The sequence below is a fragment of the Herpailurus yagouaroundi genome, unplaced genomic scaffold (assembly GCF_014898765.1).
Source record: "Herpailurus yagouaroundi ecotype Mexico unplaced genomic scaffold, PumYag 162, whole genome shotgun sequence".
NCBI lineage: Eukaryota > Metazoa > Chordata > Mammalia > Carnivora > Felidae > Herpailurus > Herpailurus yagouaroundi.
The window spans coordinates 49,957,448-49,978,121 of NW_024412403.1; the positions used below are offsets into that span (position 1 = coordinate 49,957,448).

The following is a 20,674-nucleotide window of genomic DNA, read 5'->3' on the forward strand; positions in this document are numbered from 1 at the left end:
GCAGGGGAGGAACAGAGAGAGAGGGGAGACGTAATCCGAAGCAGGCTCCAGGCTCTGAGCTGTCAGCACAGGGCCCAATGCAAACCCACAAACCGCAAGTTCATGACCTGAGCTGAAGTCGGACCTTTAACCGAGTGAGCCACCCAGGCACTCCTAAAATATTTTTTTTTATAATAAGACTAATAAAAGTGAGAAAAGAAAATATGGTAGAGTAGGAAACCCCACAAGCTCACAAAAGCAGTGGCCAAAACTAGCCAAAACTATGAGGATCAATTTTATTAGAACCCCAGAAATGGATTAAAAGTGTACAGTGGCCAGGCAAGTGTTTAATTAAAAAAAAAAATCAGGGGCGCCTGGGTGGCTCAGTTGGTTAAGCATCCAACTTCGGCTCAGGTCATGATCTCCCAGTTTGTGGGTTTCAGTCCCGTGTCGGGCTCTGTGCTGACAGCTCAGAGCCTGGAGCCTGCTTCGGATTCTGTATCTCCCTCTCTCTCTGACCCTCCCCCATTCATGCTGTCTCAAAAATAAATAAACGTTAAAAAAAATTAAAAAAATCATTAAATCTTGTGAGAGAGCTTTGTAGCATTTGAACTCCCCTGATCCCCTTTCCCTGCTTCTCAGCTGAGCAGCAGCCATGAAGACTGCATTCCCATGATGGGCTCCTGGTGCCAGAGGGACTTCTTCTTAAAGAACTGTGCTGGTCTCTTTGGACCTATCCGGTGACTCCCTCAAGGATCCCCCCAAAAGGGCCTGCATTCTGGAATCAGACAGTGGTGATGTTTCCACAATGTACTGAATGTACTAAAAGTTAGTGAACTGTACACTTTAAAATGATGAATTTTTTGTGAGTTTTACCTCAATTATAAAAGACATTTCAAGATGCTTTGGAAAATAAAAAGAGGAAGAGAAGAAAAAGAGTCTAAAGAGAGGAAAAACTAGCAGACGGCTTAGCACTTTAGATGAACAACCTAGAAAAAAATCTCTGGCTCGCACTGGGGGCTCTCACTTCCTACAATCTCTGACTCCAAGTAGTACGTTTGAAGAATGTCTTTAAAGTATTTCAAGTGAGTGATTTACATGGTATAGGATATCTAAATAAAACTTAAAAACCATAAATAGCAATATCTAGGCAAAAAAAAGACATTAAAATAAAAAATAAGTAACAATTGAATATTATCTTCAAACAGTTTTTTTCAGGTTTATCAAGTTATAAAATTGTAAGATATCTGAAATGCACATCATAATGGTTTGATACATATATCCATTGTGAAAGGATTCCTCCCATTTAATGTATCCATCATGTCAGATATATGTATATATATGTGTATGTGTATGTTTAAGTTCTACTCCTTTATCAAATTTCAATTATATAATAGTATTATCAACTATAGCTACCTCAAATATTTTCTTCTGAAAACAATTTTCAAATAAACCTATTAAGAAACACAAGGAAACTGAATAGTTTGTGTATTAAATACTTACTGAGTACAATGATAGCCTCGAACTTCAGGCTTTGGCTGGTGTTTCTTTAGGTGCTTGCTGAGGCCAGAGCCCCTGTGAAAAGACTTTCCACAAACTGAGCAAAGGTACTTGGACTCTCCTATAAAAAATAAAAAACATGTCACAAATCCAGCAATCAGGTGCTCTTCCAACAGAATACTTTATGTTACACTTCAGAAGTTACTTTACCAAAGGGACACAGAAGCTGTAACATTTGGCAGCCATCTTCTCAGAACAACAACAAGCCAAGTCAAAATCTTCTGTTTCTTCTCAACTACAGTACTAGCAAGGCTACTACCACTACCCAAAGAATGTGACACGCTTGCATAATCATCTGGATTATAATAATACAGAGGTGAACGCAAGTTCTAGAGCCGATATCTACCCTTCACTAGCCATGGCTACATTATCTAAATTATGCATGATTCACTAGTGAGTACACATTTTGCTACACTGAGGGAAACAATGACTTTTTATACCAATAAGATAGCTCTAAACTAGATTTAAAGAACACTTTTTAGCCTTAATTTGAATTTTTTTAAATGTTTATTTATTTTTGAGAATGAGACAGAGTGTAAGTGGAAGAGGGCAGAGAGAGAGAGAGAGAGAGAGAGAGAGAGAGAGAGAGAGAGAGAGAGAGAGAATCTGAAGCAGGCTCCAGGCTCTGAGCTGTCAGCACAGAGCCTGACACAGGGCTCGAACTCATGAACATGTGAGACCATGACCTGGGCTGAACTCAGACACTTAACTGACTGAGCCACCCAGGCACCCCAGCCTTCATGAAAAAAACTGCACATACACAGCCGTTAGTATATCAATATAATTTCTAAAACATATATAGCACAATAATTAACTGAATTATGGTATATAATGGGTAGCTAAGTTAATACAAATTTCTCATTACCTGTGTGAATACTCATATGTTCTTGAAGACTCCGTTTGGTAACAAATGACTTAACACATAGTTCACACTGGAACTGCTTTTGTGATTGATGGAGACTCTGGTGCAATTTTAGACCATGTTTATAGATGAAAGTCTTTCCACAGACCTAAGATGGCACAGGTATTTATACCAGTAAAACAGAAAAGAGAAACCAGGGCTATTTCTGAAGAATGAGGCTAGAGAAACTATATGCCATTTTAAAGAAAAAATTATAAACAAAATGACAAACTGAAGCTGAAACAAATGTCAAGGATATTTAGCTGGCTGACCATCTTCTGACTCAGAACTTAACAAATATCGCTACTTTTCTTACATCCACTGGAGGTCAAAGCCATACAAAAGACCCTCATGCTGTCCTTGTGAGACTAATAAACAGTATACCTTATATTAAGAGACATGACAGCTTAATCAAGAAAATATACTAATTTATTGCTACACAAACTAGAACAGTGCTTCTCAAACTCTGTGATGAATCAGTCTTCCTTTTGTCAATCCATTTTTTGTTAAATATGCTAAAAATGTGACAACAATGTAACTGCCATGAGAGTTTCTAAAAGTCCACTCTCCATTTCTGTACATATCTTCCATGGACCACACATTTTGAGTAGTGCTACACTACAAGACCAGAGGCCCAATTAATACTCAGTTTTAAAATTTATGAGTAAAATGATGCTTAGGACTTGGCTTCAAAAGAAATGAGGGGAAAGGGAAGTAGGGCAGTGAGGGATAGTATACATAAAACACAGCTGATCATGTGTTCATAGCTACTGAAGCTGGATAAAGGGTCCATGAGAGTCTATTCTATTCTATTCTCATATAACAAAAAGTTAAAAAAAAAGGGGGGGGGGGAGAGAAACATTAAAAATTTCACTGGAAATTTTCCAGTTTCAACAAAACTCATTGTTTCCAAAACTGTTTATTAATAAAAACGAGTTCCACTTATATGCAAGGTTACAGGGGCTATTGGAAAATTTTCACTGTTCCAAACAGCCCAAAGCTGGTTAATCACAGGATTCTTAGCTAGAAGCTGTATTTTGGCATTCAGATAGTCTCAGTCCTCAGCTCTAGAGAAGAACACACAGCTTAGGGAGGATTTTTGCTAAGAAGATTTGTTTAAGCCATGGGTTCCTTTCCAGTCCAGGTAGGTCCAGCTGAAGCTTAAAGGGATGAATGGGATAATGAACTAGTTATTCTCACCTAACATTTTCTGAATCACAGTAAGTTTCATGAACATCCTAAACTGATTCATTTCAAATTACAACAAGTTAAATAGCAAATCGAAGAACACAACTGGGAATTTCCCTTAAACCAGGCAACAAACTGAAAAAGTCACAGAATTCTCTGTGACATTTTACAAGAGTAAGAGTGACTCCAGAATCAACCAGTCTCATCACTAGTTAAGTTCAAATTTTCTTTACATAACAAAGTAAATGTCATGGCTTTACCTGGCATGCATGTGGCTTTACACCTGTATGCTTTAACATGTGTATTCGAAGAGAATATAATTTAGGTAATGTCCTTCCACATATGGAACATATAAATTCTCGTTTGGTTCTCCCCTTCTCAGACGATGTTCCTGATGCCTCATTAGACGTGGAATTGGAAGAAGATGAAGTGGGTGCATCTTTTCTGGTATGTCGAATAAGATGTGCTCGCAAGGAGGCACTGTACTGAAACTGTTTTTTACACAACTAAAAGGAAAAGTAAATAAAATTCTGTCTAAATGTAGTTCCATAACAAATGTTAAGTGACACCTGACTCCTATTTCAAGTTCCCGTTTCTTTGTTACGATTATATAAATCAAAAAAACCACACACTATATAAAAGATGATATGCTAGGTATCAGACATAAGGATGAAAGGGGTTAAAGACCCAGACTCTACTCTGAAGAGGTTTATAATCTAACCACAGAAACAGGATTTACATGTGAAAGAGTGAAGTATTTAGGAAGAGGGAGTAACTGAAGCAATAGACAAAGGCATCAATGAGGAGACTAGGTCTATCTAGAAGGAACGGTAGGATGTCAACAAGAATGCTATCAATAGAAGTACTACAAATTGTTAGGTGGAGCAAAACTAGGGGTTGGAAAAGTAGAAAAAACTCTGATGGTCCTTGGATTTTATTCTGTAGTTGTTAGGGATTCATGAAATATTTTGTTCATTCTTTTAAAAAAATCAAAGTTATATATGCTCACAACCTATATTTAATTTTTTAAATAAATAAAACTCGTCTCTTGCTCTATTTCTGCCATTGTTTTTTAACTCTCTCATGATGCTTGCTTACCTTGGTAACTCTAAGTAACATGAATAATGGATGATGACTCTCTCCCTTCACCCTTCCACTCCCTACACATATGCAGGCCTATTACCTTATTTTCTCAATACAGCTATGTTGTAGTTTTGATTAATTTCTACATTCACATTTTTTCAATGAAGTAATTACTATTACAGCTGGGCCACAGAGTACACTATGATTCTCTTTCCCTTCTTTTTGTTTTGTTTTGCTTATTTCTGTTTGTATTTACTGATTATTCATCACCAAACCTTTCCCTCAATTGTCTACTGAGGGGAGATTTAAAGATATCACCTATGAAAGAGACCTCCTTCAAAGCATTTTGTCCTGCTCCAACCTGGACTGGTTGTTTCCTATGCTTGGACTCTGTAGAATTGGACCCCATGTTTCCCAGTTTTCCAGGTCTTTCTCACTTTAGTGGAACACCTCTGCAAATAGCTTCCTGAGAAAGGGAGTCTGGGAGGTAAAACTTTTGAGACCTTGCATGTCTGAAACTGTTCTTATCTACCATCACAAGTAACTCATAGTTTGGTTACAGATTTTAAGTTAGAAACCAGGGCCCTTTAGAATTTTAAAGACATGCTTTTCTTTGTCTTTTAGCTTCCACTGTTGCTGCTGAAAAGCCTGAAGCCATTCTGATCTTTATCTCTTCTATGAGTCTGACCATCTGTTTTCTCTATTGTTATTTATAAGAGATTTTCTTTGTCCCTTAATTAGAAGATTTCATAATTTATCTTGATATAGATTTACTTTCATCCATGGTTCAGGGCCTGCAACATGCCCTGTTTCACAACTTTTTTTTTTAAATCTTAGAGAAAGAGAGGAAGCAGGAGAGGGGGCAGAGGGGGAGAGAGCGCAAGCAGGGGAGAGGGAGAGAGATAAAGAATCCCAAGCAAGCTCCATTTGTAGCGTGGAGCACTTAATCCCACAATCCTGGGATCATGACCTGAGCCGAAACCAAGAGTTGAACACTGAACTGAGCCACCCAGGTGCCCCCATAAGGAAACTTCTAAATTCTGATATTTTTCTTTATTGCACCAATGATTTCCTGACCTCTGTGTTCTCTTTTTGGTGTTATCTGGATATTAGATATCCTACACCAATTCTCTAAATTCCTTCACTTTCATTTTCTAACTGGTCTTCTGCATTATTTCTGAGAGATTTAGTCTATTTCCCAATTTTTCTGAGATTTTTGTATTTGTGGATTCTTCAAAGTTGCTTTTTTTCCTTGAAATATTTATTCCTGAATCTGATGATCCCTGATATCTACTCATCTTTCAGAATGTTAAAAAATTGATTGGAATTTCTGTGTAAGTATGTGGGGGGTGGCGGGGAGTTGTCAACCACTGGCTTTAGTCAGCACTATCTTCAGGTCCTTTGTTATTGCGCTTCGGATTTCTCATCTCTGAGAAACTTTTTTGCTTTTGGGTTAAGGGTCTGACTGCTAACATTCTGGGACTTGAGAAGGGACAGAGGACTTGAAGGCTTTCAATATTCAGTAAATAAGGTTTTCCTTTTCCTTGAGTACATTCACGTTCACTGTATGCAGTGTTCCCCAAAACAGTCATGGTTTTAGCTCTTCCAGAGAGTAGAAGATGGATCTTTGGCTGAGGGAGTGGTTGTGACTTAACTGCTTCTTACAAAATTTTCTAACAACCAGATTCACTTCTGCTTTCAAAGTAGCTATATAACACCAACTCCTGAGGCATTTGGTAGTTCTGCAATACAATTCAGATGGATTCTTAGCTTTCCCCACTGAAAACCTGGAATGAGCCCTTATAAATCTGTTAAATCAGCTACTACCTCCATTTATCAGGGTCCAGGATATAGTTGATTTCCTCTTTACTCTTTTATGAACTTACATTTTTCTTTAAATTTATTTATTGTTTTCTTAAGTTTATTTACTTATCTTCAAGTAATCTCTATCCACAAGGGGGGCCTCAAACTTATAATAATAACCCTGAGATTAAGAGTCATATGCTCTAAGAGTCATATGCCAGGCACCCCTGAGCTTATATTTTTTCAGTGATAATTTTACTCTTGTCTTACTAGGGTATCAGGAAGAAGCAAAGACAGGTCACTGTTTTTGTTTTTCTTTGTCAAGGAAATGACATGTACAAATCAAAGATGACTCTTATACCAATATAAGGGAGAAAGAGAAACACAGAGACTACAAGTAGTAGAATAACAATGAAGCAGCAAAACTGGGTTCTATTTACCATGAAGTTAGATAAATCATCTTTAATTAGCTTTCCAATTACTTACCGGACATTTGTAATCTCTAGCTCTTTCATGTTTCAGTGTATGCATTATAAGGGCATATCGTCTCTGAAAAACCATTCCACATTCCCCACATTTATGGGATGCTGCTTCTTCAGTATTCTCTTTCGTATCCCTTTTTGGCTGTTTCATTTTTTTCCCTCTTTGAACTAATTTCTGGGCTACCTAAGTAAGGGATAGAAAACACAATCTAAGTAAGTACAGCCATTTTGATTTTTAAAGTCATGAGTCATATAATATTTCAAACTGGCATTACATTATTAATACCGGTATTTAAAACATTAAGTTGCTTTCCTGCACCTACTGCCCTTCCTCCCCAAATAATTTCACCACAGGTATAAGTTGATGAATAGAATGCTTTTTACTTAAAGGTAAAACTACAAAGGTCAACTCTTCGTCATACCTGTTGAACTGCTGACTTGGGAATGGCTTTCCGTTTCTGTAGCTTTTTCTCCATTCCTTTGTGTAGCCGGATATATCCCCCTTCATTAACAGAACGCTGCCGAAGTCTGCTTCTGTAAGTTTCATCATCAGTGCTAAGGTCTGGCTTTGCTGTCAGTGCAACTAGATTTTCCTGATCTTTTAAAGACTGGCTAAGGTTCTGCATTTGCTCTGGAATGTCTTCAGCACAGATATCTTCACTTGATGGGTCATTTCCCATATCACTGTTTTCTGGAGAGTTACTGATCACATTCTCTTTTGAAAGTTTGGGATTAATATCAGAAGGTGCGCTATCTTCTCTGTTTAAAGTTTCTACTTCTGTCTCATCATTTTTTGTTACTAAATCAACAGACTCCATTTCAGGATGGGAACCAGTTATACAGCCTGCAGGTGACAGAGTGGCTTCGGCTTCTGAAGAAACCTGGGGTTCAGGGTGCTGTCCTAGCTCTCCATTCTGCTCAGTTTCTGGCAATTCTCCATTCACCAACAGTACAATTTCACAGTCCCCAAGTTCAGTAGATAATGTTGTGGTCCCCTCGTTGCTAGCCACAGGAGGCACAGTGCCTCCATTTTGTTCTGGTAAGTCCTGGGTGGATGCAACTGTTTGTACTTCACCCTTCTTATATACTGTTAGCTGCTTCTCTTCCATTAGTTTATGCACACTCTCACAGATTTCTAAAACTTCCGACATGAAAAGATGACGAGCCAGGATGGCTACATCAGCCATGCTACAGAAGTCAAAACTTAGCACAGAAGTGTAGGCAAATTCCAATAAAGGAAGGAAGCTTGCCTTACAAAAACCTGCATGGAACAAAAAAAATGGGGGTACAAAAAAGTTAAAGGTCTACTAAAACACCTTAGAATAACAATTAATACATGATTATGATATATAAAATAGAATATAAAGGCAAATATGACCATTTATTCTGCAATTAAACACTGTGGATTTGTTTTGTGTTCTGGTTGCTTAATAAACCTTGACTAACTCACTTCAATGAGCCGAGTCTCTCAATACCTAAAATAGAAAATAGTATCAGACTTACTACCTCAAAGAGTTGCTGTAAGGCAGTCATTTTCAAACTGTACTCCTTAGAACCCCGGGGGTTCCTCAAATTCCCCTCAAGAAACAGCTGCTGGAGAATGGAGGGTAAAAAAAGAGAGGGAGGCAGGTGAGTAGGCAGGGTTCAACCAACCTGTCCCCTAACCTCACTTCTGTAAGTATAACCATATATTTTAATAACAGAAGTCCATATAAAAATGATTGTGAACAAAGAGTTTGACTACTGAAAATTTAAAAATAAGATCTAACACAGGGGGTCAGCAAAGTTTTTCTGTAAAGAATCAGTTAATAATTATTGCAGGCCATAAGGTGTCTGTTTCAACTACTCAACTCTGCCACTGTAGCTGAAAAGTACAGCCACAGATAACACATATGCAAATATACATGGCTGTGTTCCAATATACTTTACAAAAAGAGAAGGAAATGAGGATTGCTCTGTGGGCTACAGTTTGCGTATCACTGGCTTAAGGAAGGAAATAATTACCATACACATGAGGTATTACATTTTTATTTTATGTGAGAAAATGAGATCAGTTTATTTCTAAGTTCTCAATATTTCACTATTTTACAAAAGCCAATATTCATAATTCAAAAATAAGATAAAACAGTGATAAGTCCAACTCCATCTCCCTAACCAGTATAAGAATGTGTATAGCTTTCCAGAGCTTCTTTATACAATTAAGCAAATAATCTTATTCCTCCTTCTTGCAGTAGGTGGCATATAACTTATACTTATTCCATGCGTTGTTTTCTCATATCATAATTTAGCTTAAAGATCTTTTACAAAAATATAAAGAGCCAAAGCAACCTTTTAAAAACTCACATTTGCTGTATTATTCAGTTTTGACTCAAGGTACATAAGATGTAGTCCTTTTATAGAAGTAGATGATGAACAAGGAAGAGAAGCCTTAAACTGTGAGATATATTAGAATTCCAGTTGATCATGGCTAATTCAGCCATCCTAGGAAAGTTGGTAATTAAATAGGCTGAAGCCATGTTAATCCTGCTACAAATTATAAGACCAAGTTAAATAAGCTTGAGGTAAGTATTTCTTTAAAAAAAGGTGGCGCGGGGGGAAGAAAACCCACAAACAAAATAATGTATTTTGGTCTTTTACCTATACCTTTTAAAATTTTTTTAATGTTTATTTATTTTTGAGACAGAGAGCGAGCATGAGCAGGGGATGGGCAGGGAGAGAGGGAGATACAGAATACAGAATCTGAAGCGGGCTCCAGGCTCTGAGCTGTCAGCACAGAGCCCCATGCAGGGCTTGAACCCCCGGACGTGAGATCATGACCTGAGGCGAAGTTGCACGCTCAACCGACTGAGCCCCCCAGGTGCCCCTTATCTATACCTTTTTAAGTCTGAAGTCATGAGAAAAATTTCCCATGAAAGAATTAACACTGTTCCAAGTAACAGTTTAAATATATAAAACAGTTTTTTTCAAGGACACAAGTCATGTTTACCATAAAATACAAAAACACAAAGGAAAAAAAAATCATTCATAATTTTGTCAAGAGATAATAGGCAGATAATTTCAGTACCTTATTTTTACCCCTAGCCTTTTTACATACAATATACACACTCTGCAAAACAATCAAAATGACAACAATTTTGCAAGATAATAAAAAATTCCAGAGATCCATTACACAACAATGTGAACATGATTAACAATAGTGAACTGTATACTTAAAAATCATTAAGGCTGGGGGGCGGGGGTGCCTGGGTGGCTCAGTTTGTTAAGTGTTCAACTTCAGCTCAGGTCATGATCTCACGGTTCGGTTCGTGAGTTTGAGCCCCGCATCGGGCTCTCTGCTGTCAGCACAGAGTCTGCTTCAGATCCTGTCTCTCTGCTCCTTCCTTGCTCACGTTCGCTCTCTCCCTCTCAAAAATAAACATTAAAAAAAATGAGGAGGGTGAATTTTATATTGTGTTTACCAAAATTAAAAACTAAAAAAAGAAAAAACAAAAGGACAACAATGTAATAGATGGTGTTAGGGAATGTGATCAAAAAGACAGATTTGCCAGCTGATACATGAACTGGATGGACCCTGGGCACTCAAAGGCTCCCCACCTTCTTCCCTGTCCTTGGAATGTGAGTTCCACTTGCCTTTCCTGCTCCCAGAGACTGCTCTAAGGACATAACCTTGAGATAGTGACGTGATACTGAAAATATCTACACAGTTTATGTGACTGGACCCAGCTAAGGACTCTTACAAACTTTTAAGATTTGGTGGGCAGGTGCAGAGATACATTCATCTTGCTACCACCTAAGACAAGCCTCATACATAAGCGCCCTTTGCTTGTTAAAACTGCCACCTACCAACCTGGAATGGTTTGCCCATTTCTTTGGTCTCTCCCTGCCTTTTGAGTACAGGGACCAATTTCACATTACACCAGGGAAGCTCATGGGAGAGTTATGAACCAACAGACAGAAGAATTATGACAGGGACTTCCACATCCAACAGTATGGCAGACTAACATACCCTAAAATTTGACCCAATTACTTAAAAAAAAAAAAAATAGGACATAAAATTTTTTTTAAGTATTATTTTAAATATACTTGGTGCCCCAGCATTGAGTGAAACAGGTAAGAAACCCTTCCTGATTAGTCATGACCTCAAACCAGGCTTAATCTAGTAGGATATTTTGTTGAATATATAGCACTTCGGTAGTCAAAAAGTCCTCACGCTCAGAATTTAAAGTAGTCCCAGACTGGTAATGCCCTCAGAATCTTAAGAACCAAATGTTTTCTCTGTGGAAAACACTTTCAACCCAAAACTCAAAGTTTCCTACAAAGTTCTGAAGAATATAAATTCAGTGTGCACAGATTTTTAATTACAAACAAGGCACCATGAATAAGAGCTAGTGGAAACAAACAGCATGAATCAAACCAGCAAAGATTTTTATTGCTATGATCACATATAGAAAAGTCAACGGTGGCATAACACCAGTAAAGAGCAAAAGGTCATAAAAAGTAGCCCCCTAAAAGAGATACATGAAAAGAACTACATAGAGCCTCTAAAAAATGGAAAAGAGGGGCCCCTGGATGGCTCAGTCAGCAGAACATGCAACTCTTGATCTCAAGTATGTGAGTTCAAACCCCATATTGGGCACAGAGCTTACTTAAAAAAATAAATAAAAAATAAAATAAAATAATAAAAATAGAAAAGAGACTGGAATAAAAAAAAAAAAAAAACCTCAGTAAATGAATTTAACGGCAAATTAAACAAAGCTAAAGAGTAGGTGAACTCTTTTCCAGAATTTTCCAGAATATCCTACACAGAGATGACCAAAATATAAAAGAAATTAAGAGACACAGAATATAAAGTGAGAATGTCTATCTAACTCGAGTTTCAGAAATGTAGAAAAGAGAAATTGAGGCAGAAACAATTTTTGAAGAGATACTAGCTGAGACTTTTTCTCAACTGAGAAAAACAATCTCAATTGCTGGGTTCAGGAAGTCCAACAATTTCTATGCAGGACAGTTAAAAGTCAAAGATTCCCATACTGGATTAAGAACAAAATCCATAAATATGATGATGTTTAAAGAGAAATCTAAAACCTCAAGATACAAAAAGGTTGAAAAACAAAAGATGGAAAATATCCTAGGCAAATAGTTATGAAAATATTGTTTACATACCTAAAAAATATTTACTAAAGTAGTCAAAATAGAAAAATAAAAAAATACTGTTTACAAGATTTTAATGGTAAAAAGTATTACTAAACATAAAGAGGGTCATTATGTAATGATAAAAGGAAATTCTAAACTGTTTTGTATCTAATAATACGTCCTCAAGATACATAAGACAAAAACTGAAGAAACTCAGTAACAGATGAATCACACTAGTTAATATTCTAAAGCACCTCTGTCTATAACTGATAGATCTAGGGGTGGCTGTGTGGCTCAGGTCATGATCTCATGTTTTGTGGGTTCGAGCTCTGCGTGGGCCTCTGCACTGACACTGCATAGCCTATTTGGGATTCTCTCTTTGTCCCTCCCCCACTCAACACTCTCATGCACATGGGCTTTCTCTCTCTCCCAAAACAAGTAAACTTTAAATAAAAACCTGAGAGATCAAGCACACAAAATAATCAGTAAAGAATTAACAAGCCACAATATATTGAATATTGCTTCCAACTAAAAACATTTACGTTCTATTCAAGCAAAATGAAACTTATAAAAATAGACCACATGTAGGATTAAAAGCAACAGAACTGCAGTATTAAAGGGAAATTTATGGCCTGGAACTCTTAAACTAGAAAGTTGGAACGACTGGGAGTTAATGGGTTAAGGATTATACTTAACCAAAAACAAAGTAACGGGGACTCCTGTCTCAGTTGGTAGAGCATATGACTCTTGATCTGGAGGATGTAAGTTTGTGCCCCATGTTGCGTGAAGGCTTACTTTATTTTATTTGCATGTGTGTAAGTGAGGGAGGGGCAGAGAGAATCTTAAGCAGGGTCCAGGTCCAGTGCTGGGGCCTTGGGCTTGGTAGATCCTGATCTCAGGACTGTGAGATCATAACATGAACTGAAATCAAGAGATGGATGCTCAAAAGACTGAGCCACCCAGGTGCCCCAAGAGTTTACTTTTAAAAAAATAAAACAAAAAGACAATAATGTTCAAATAAAATAAAAGGAAGATTAATGAGAAGAAATTAGTAAGAAAATAACAGCTGTTTTTCAAAAGGTGTGTTAAGAAAAATTAGTCAAAACTTGGTAAGAGGTAAAAAAGACTATTAAGTGTTAAGAGCAGTGTTGTACCTGTACCACTGATTGGCTGAAAGAATTTTTTCTTCAAATTCTGTTATAAAGTTTTAATATCTTACTGGTTTCCTCAGTTAACTACATAAAACTTTTGGATTATATATGCATAACAGTTTTTTTAACTTAAAAAAAATTATGTTTTGGGGCGCCTGGGTGGCGCAGTCGGTTAAGCGTCCGACTTCAGCCAGGTCACGATCTCGCAGTCCGTGAGTTCGAGCCCCGCGTGGGGCTCTGGGCTGATGGCTTGGAGCCTGTTTCCAATTCTGTGTCTCCCTCTCTCTCTGCCCCTCCCCCGTTCATGCTCTGTCTCTCTCTGTCCCAAAAATAAATAAATGTTGAAAAAAAAATTAAAAAAAAAAATTATGTTTTGGCTAAGTGATAAGCAAAGTTTTTCTGTAAAGAGCCAGGTAAACAATACATTAGGCTTTATGGGTCACTGGTTTATGTAGCAATTTTTAAATTCCGCCTTTCTAAGCTCAAAAGCAGTCATAGAAAAAGAAAATGAATGGGTGTGGCTGTCCCCAATAAAACTTTATTTACAAAAACAGGCAACGGGCCAGAATTGGTAGGATTAAAAAAAAAAAAAGGAGTCAGTAAACATCTAGTAAGAAAAATGTAAGGGGTGGAAAGGAAAGCAAAAAAAAGAAAAGGGAAAAGAGAAATGAAAGAAAGAAAGGGCACCTGGCTGGCTCAGTCAGTCATGTGACTCTTGATCTCGAGATCTTGAGTTCAAGCCCACAATGGGCATAGAGCTTACATTAAAAAAAAAAAAAAAAAGATTAAAAAAATGAGAAAAGGCACAAATAACCCATATCAAAGAACAAAAGAAGTATCTACATTGACAGGAAATGTGTAGAAGACAGTAGTATTTAATATTTTGTGCCAACCAAAAAATAAAATAAAGTAAATTACATTAAATTTTGTGCCAATAAACTTGAAAATTTAGATGAAATGAACCAAATTCTGGAAAAAAATGTAACTTTCTATAAATTACTTAAGACGAAATAGAGAACTGAATACTTCTCTAACCATTAAACGTGTCAGACTAGTATTTAAAAATCTTCCCCTCAACTCCACTACAGGCCCAGGCAATTTTAGCCACCATTCTACTGAACATTCAAGAAACAGGTAATTCTAATCACACAGTTAACAATTTCAGCGTATCCTGGTTTAACGGAAAATCACTGTAACTTCCACATTAACAGAATAGTAAAAATAAAAATGGTTTCAATAAATACAGAAAAAAATATGTAATAAATCAACACACTGTGGGAGAAGGTCATCAAGATTTGACTTCCAGTTGACCCTTGAGCTTGACCCAGGCAACTGGAGGCCCCTCCCTGTTCCTGGAATGTGTTCCACTTGCATAGTCTTGAGAGAGAAATGTGGTATTGAGGCTATCTGGACTGGGTACATGACTGAGCCCAGTTAAGGACTCCTGCATACATAACTAAACATAGTTAAGGTCTGTGTATAAACTTTTAACATTCTGGCACAGAGATCTATTCATCTTGCAGCCACCCAAGACAATCCTCACACATAAGTTCCCTTACCTATGAAACCTGCCACCTACCAATCTGAAGTGGTTTCTTTCTTCAGTCTCTCACTGCCTCTGTGTACAGAGGGCCAGTTTTATTTATTTATTTAGAGAGACAGTGCATGTGTGAGCGGGGGGGGGGGGGGGGGGGGGGGGACGGAAAGAGAGAAAAAGAGAGAAAGAGAGAGAAAAAGAGAGAAAGAGAGAGAGAGAGAGAGAGAGAGAATATCCCAAGTAGGCTCCGAACTGTCAGTGTAGAGCCTGACATGGGGCTTGATCTCAGGAACCATGAGACATCATTGACCTGAGCCAAAATCAATAGTCGGACACTGACTGAGCCACCCAGGCACCCTCCATACATGGGGGCCAGTTTTAGATTACACTTTGGAACCTCCTCAGGGAGTTATGAACCAACACCATTTTTAGAGATAATTTCCTTAACATTAAATAAAGCGTTATCTATTTAAAACATTTACTAAATGATAAAAGCACTTTCTTTAGAAATGGGAACAAGGTAAGTGAACCCTCTTCCACCATTTCTATTCAACTATTTTTTTGAGGTCCGGGACAGCACTGTAAAGCAAGAAAACAATTTCAAAATATAAAGACTAGAAAGGTAGAAATAAAACCATTACTATTAGCAAATACTATATTTCTTTTATACGGAAAACCTCGAAGAATGTATAAATGACTGAATGACTAAAGGAATTTGGCAGTATTACTGTATATAAAATATACACCAAAAATAAATCTGAAATTACATAATTTTAAGAAAAAAAATAACAGTTTCAAAACATATAAAGTACCCTGAAATAATCGTACAAAAGATGTTTGAGACTGCTATGGGTAAATCTCTAAAAGTTTATTAATTCAATGTTATCTCTATCAAAATACACTATTTTGTGTGACTGTGACAAGCTGCTTTTATAGTTTATATGGAAGAGCAAAGGGTTATGAAACTATGATCCACTTGAGTAATAAAGGTGGGAGACTTTCCTTATTATAAAGCTATGGTAATTAAGATCAGGTGAAAATACCGTAAGAGAGACCACCTATAGACTAGAACGATGCCTAGAACTGGTACCAAATATGTGGAAATTCATCAACTGGCAAGAAGAGGATGGAGTCTTCACTAAAGGGTTCTGAGACAAGTGATGATCAAATGGGGAAAAAATGAAGTCAAACATCTATCTCACACCAATAAAATTGTGAGCAGACTAAAACTTAAATATGAAAGAAAACTATGAAAATTTAAAAAGATAATCTATGAACATAGCTTTATGACTTAGTACAGAAAATTTTTTATAAGCGTTAACAAAGGAAAACAATGATTAATTCAACTACATTAACTAGGTAATTAAAAAATACATTATTTTTAAATTCTGTACACATATTTTATACTCTTCACTTAGTATTTGAACCAAATAAAATTTACCTACTTAACCTGCTATTAATTTACATTATATTTGCTGGACAATATATAAACATAAGCATATAGAATGAAGAACAAATGTGTCCTTTTGTTGGAATATTAGGATGCTGCACTGCAGTTAATATAGGGCAGCCACTTCTTTTGCTATAAGCTGCTGAGAAACTGAACAAGAGCAATATTCATACACTTCTCTCTTTCTGCTTCAGATGCATGAAAAGTAAGAAAAAAATTCCAACGCTAACGTATATCAAAAGACTATTATCCATGGTGCCTGGGTGGCTCAGTCGGTTGAATGTCTGACTTCGACTTAGGTCATGCAAGATCTCATGGTTTGTGGGTTCAAGCCTCCCCAGCAGCCTTTGCACGGACAATGCAGAGCCTGCTTCAGATTCTATGTCTCCCTCTCTCTCTGCCCCACCCCTGCTCATGCTCTCTCTCTCAAAAATAAACATTAAAAAAAAACAACAACAACAACTGTATCCATGAGGAGTTTTATTATTCAGAGGGCCTAGTAGAAGACATATTTTCTCTTGAGTCACCAAACCCAGAAAAAAGTAAATTATCACTAATCTCAAATGTAATAAATACAATTCTATGATCCATGAAAGTTTTTGCTCACCATTATATCCCCAGAGCCTACGCTAGTTCCTCGCACATAGTGGATGCTTAATATATATTTTCTAGTAATTCAACACATAGCTACTGCTAAGGAAAAATACGTTATTTGTCTTTCCAGAATAAGTTTAAAAAGCGTAAGGTAGAAAAGGATCAGTGGTTAACTAGGTAAGTATTTATAAATCTGGATAAAGTCATTTTTTTGTTTCAGAAAAAGGAAATGATATTTCACACAGTCATGTCAGTAATTCAGTAACCAAGAGTTACAGTAAGTTAATATTACAAGAAATGTATAAATACAGTTACCTATTTAATTCTTCCTAAATTTTCATTTGTTGACTCCTAAGCCAATATATAAGTTCTAGTGAGTCAAAAGAAAGTCAAATTATTCATTTATAATAACAATAATAAAATCAAAGAAAAAAAGCCACACTTGGAATTTTGATTATTGTACATTAACAGTTTACTGAACCTAATGAATTCTAATAATTAATCTTAAAAAATAAAAAAGACTTACAAAAGTGCTCTATTATTATGTTCCACAACACAGATATAGGCAATTTTTTAACAAGCAATTTTTAAGTAACATATTCACTTAGTGTAATATAACACTGATGCAGTTATGTATTTCTCTCAAACTGTTTTTAGCCATGTAAAGGTCAGAAATTTTTCTGCCACTACATCTGTCTCACCTAAGAGGTAGTGACAGAAAATGACAGCCTTTTCCAGAACCGCACCTTGGAAAGCTTGCTAGAAGAAGGGCTTCTTCAATTCGCCTTAGTCTGCTGCTCTAAGTGGGCTTCTCCCACTGCAGCACACACCCTGAGTTTCTAAGACAGACACACACCCACCTTCCAGTAGGTACTTACAAACAAAAAGCAATAGCATTAGAAAATTCTTACCAGAAAGATCCACCACTGCCTCATGACTGGAAACAGCTCCTTTCTCAATAAAAAGATCTCGAAAATATTCACTATTAGCTGATAGAACAGATTTATGAGCTTTGTACTCCTCTCCCTCAATTAACAAAGTAACATCACAGAACTGGTTGGAGAGTCTCTGTTCGTTGAGCTGCTTTAAGACAGCCTGACAATGTTTTGGAGAAGAACGTTTCACCACTCCTTTGGTGTCAACCTATCAAAATAAGTTTAAGACCAAGAGTTGTATTATGTATCATCTGTATTTCTACCTTTAACAGAATTTAAAACGTGACACATTATTCACTTTTAAAGACACCATTAATATGAAGAAATAGCCAGATATTCTTTATTACCTATATACTTAAATTAAAAGAGCATTCTTACTATTTTCTGCCATGTTCCTGCATCTCACTTCTTGCTGCCTTTATTTACTAGTCAGAAACTTAATGGTGTATGAAAGTAATGCAGGTAAAAAAAAAAAAAAAAAAAACCTAGCCAATTTTTTTTTTTTAACATTTATTCATTTTCGAGAAAGAGAGACTGTAAGCAGGGGAGGGCTAGAGAGAGGAGGACAGAGGATCCAAAGCAGGCTCTATGCTGACAGCTGTAAACCCAATGCAGTGATCCCACCAACCGTGAGATCATGTCCTGAGTTGAAGTCAAGACGCTCAACCAACTGAGCCACCCGGAAGCCCCAGCCAGTTTTTTTTTTTTTTTTTTTAATGTTTATTTTTGAGAGAGAGAAAAGGAGACAGAGACAACCCGAAGCAGGGCTCAAATTCACAAACTGTGAGATCATGACCCAAGCTGAAGCTGGACACTTAACTGACTGAGCCACCCAGGTGCCCCAAGACCTAGCCAGTTTAATTTACCTTGTTTCATAACCTAAAGATTGTTTCCAGAAACATATTGTCTACCTGTACCAATATACCATTTATTTATTTATTTATTTTATTTTCAGAGAGAGAGAGAGAGAGAGAGACAGAGAGACAGAGACAGAGAGAGAAGCAGGCAGAGAAAGAGGGAGAGAGAGAATGCCAAGAAGGCTCTTCACTGTCAGTACAGAGCCCAACATGGGGCTCAATCTCATGAACCTCAAGATCAGGACCTGAGATGAAATGAAGAGTCCAATGCTTAACCCACTGAGCGACCGAGGTGCCCCACCAATATACCATTTAAAAAGGCAGGAAGAGGGGCATCTGGGTGGCTTAGTCTGTTAAGCATCTGATTTTGGCTCAGGTCATGATCTCACATCACAGTTCGTGAATTTAAGCCCCTATTGGGCTCTCTGCTCTCAGCACACAGCCCGCTTCAGATCCTGTCTCCCTCTCTCTCTGCTCCTCTTCTCCTCTCACGGGCACACGCCTGTGCTCTCTCAAAAATAAACAAACATTTAAGAAATAAAAGAAGACAAGAAGAATGATTAACAACAAACCAACAACCTACATTCTAAAGAGACTTAACTACAGGAATATTATAATTAATGAAAAAGCAGTCTTAGCATACTTTTAGTGTATGTAGTAATAGAGTGTATTACCTGAGACTTACTTAAATTTTAAAGACTTACTTAAATTTTCAACAGTCAAGCAGTTTTGGTACTTTAAGAAAAAATTCACGAAGACTACAAACCTAATACATTAGTTACAAATGTTAAAGCTGAATGGAAAGTTCTACTTACAAATACAAGTTCATGTTTGGACACTGGCTTCTTTTTTGCAGGCTTGGAGGCTGCAGTTGGAGCTGAAGTAAAATTGCTCAGATCATCCTCTGATTCATTACTTTCTTCTCCAGACTCAAGGTCTAGTCCCAATTCTTCTAACATTTCTGAAGTATCTGATATTGGACGGGACCGATCTAGCTTCTCCTGGCATTTGCTACACTGTTTAATGTAATCTTTCACTTGCTTTAATATACCTAGAATAAAAATAAAAATTAACAAGTCGAATTTAATACTACGTCATTTGAAAATTATTTTTGGTTCTTTAATCTACGTACACTGATATGTTTGAGTGCTTATGTGTGGACACACAGCATGTAAAAGTGATTTCTTGAGAATGCAAAGTGCATGTTTTCATAGATGTAAGGTTACAGATGATGGTTTCCATTCTTATTTTTGCTTATTCCTAGTTATTTGCTTCCCCACCATATGATTACATACCAGTACCCATTTCCATGAGAGCTGCAACTCATTCATGCTATAGAAATTGTATGAAAATGCCAATATGACCTTCGTGAACAGTTATATAACGTGATTACCTCTCCACCCTACTAACATCAGGATTTCCCATGCAATTTGCTTTGGTCAATGGAATATAAATAAATATAACGTGTGCCATGTCGCAAAAGCTTTAAGAGGCCCTGTTTCTCATCGGTGATCTGATCTTCGTCCCCTCTCTCAAATAACATGTTCCAGATGGATGCCATCATTTAGCCTGAATTGCAGATAAAAAACGACAGGAGGAGGGGCGCCTGGGTGGCTCAGTTGGTTAAGCGCCTGATTATGGCTCAGGTCTTGATCTCACAGTTTGTGAGTTCGAGCCCCGCATCAAGCTCCGTGCTGACAGCTCAGAGTCTGGAGCCTGCTTTGAATTCTGTATCTCCCTCTTTCTCTGTCCTCCCCCCACTCACGCTCTCTCTCTCTCTCAAAAATAAACATTAAAAAAAAAAAAAGGTGGAGTGAAATTGCAACATAATGAGAGTGTAAAATAAATCTCATTTTTGAAAGCTATGAGATTTTAGGGTTGTATGAAATAACAGTTTTTGTTTTGTTTTGTTTTTAGGTCCTTGCATGATGCTGGGCACAAAGCAGGAACACAGTAATTTTTTTTTCATTTTGATAGAAAAAGCACGAGTGGGGGAGGGGCAGAGAGCGAGAGGGAGAGAG

At 37.1% G+C, this 20,674-nt stretch overlaps 1 protein-coding gene across 2 annotated transcripts in view; it reads right to left on the reverse strand.

Annotated features, from left to right (window-relative positions):
• ZBTB11 (zinc finger and BTB domain containing 11) overlaps positions 1–20,674 on the reverse strand; it is a 32,379-nt gene that overhangs the window by 4,537 nt on the left and 7,168 nt on the right. For both annotated transcript variants that reach the window (XM_040484390.1, XM_040484391.1), the window contains exons 2-8: positions 19,469–19,704; positions 17,773–18,004; positions 7,419–8,257; positions 7,001–7,180; positions 3,889–4,134; positions 2,405–2,549; positions 1,483–1,600 (exon numbers count right to left, since the gene is read on the reverse strand). In XM_040484390.1, the coding sequence (XP_040340324.1) occupies positions 1,483–1,600; positions 2,405–2,549; positions 3,889–4,134; positions 7,001–7,180; positions 7,419–8,257; positions 17,773–18,004; positions 19,469–19,704 (1,996 nt within the window). The remainder of the gene's footprint in view (positions 1–1,482; positions 1,601–2,404; positions 2,550–3,888; positions 4,135–7,000; positions 7,181–7,418; positions 8,258–17,772; positions 18,005–19,468; positions 19,705–20,674) is intronic.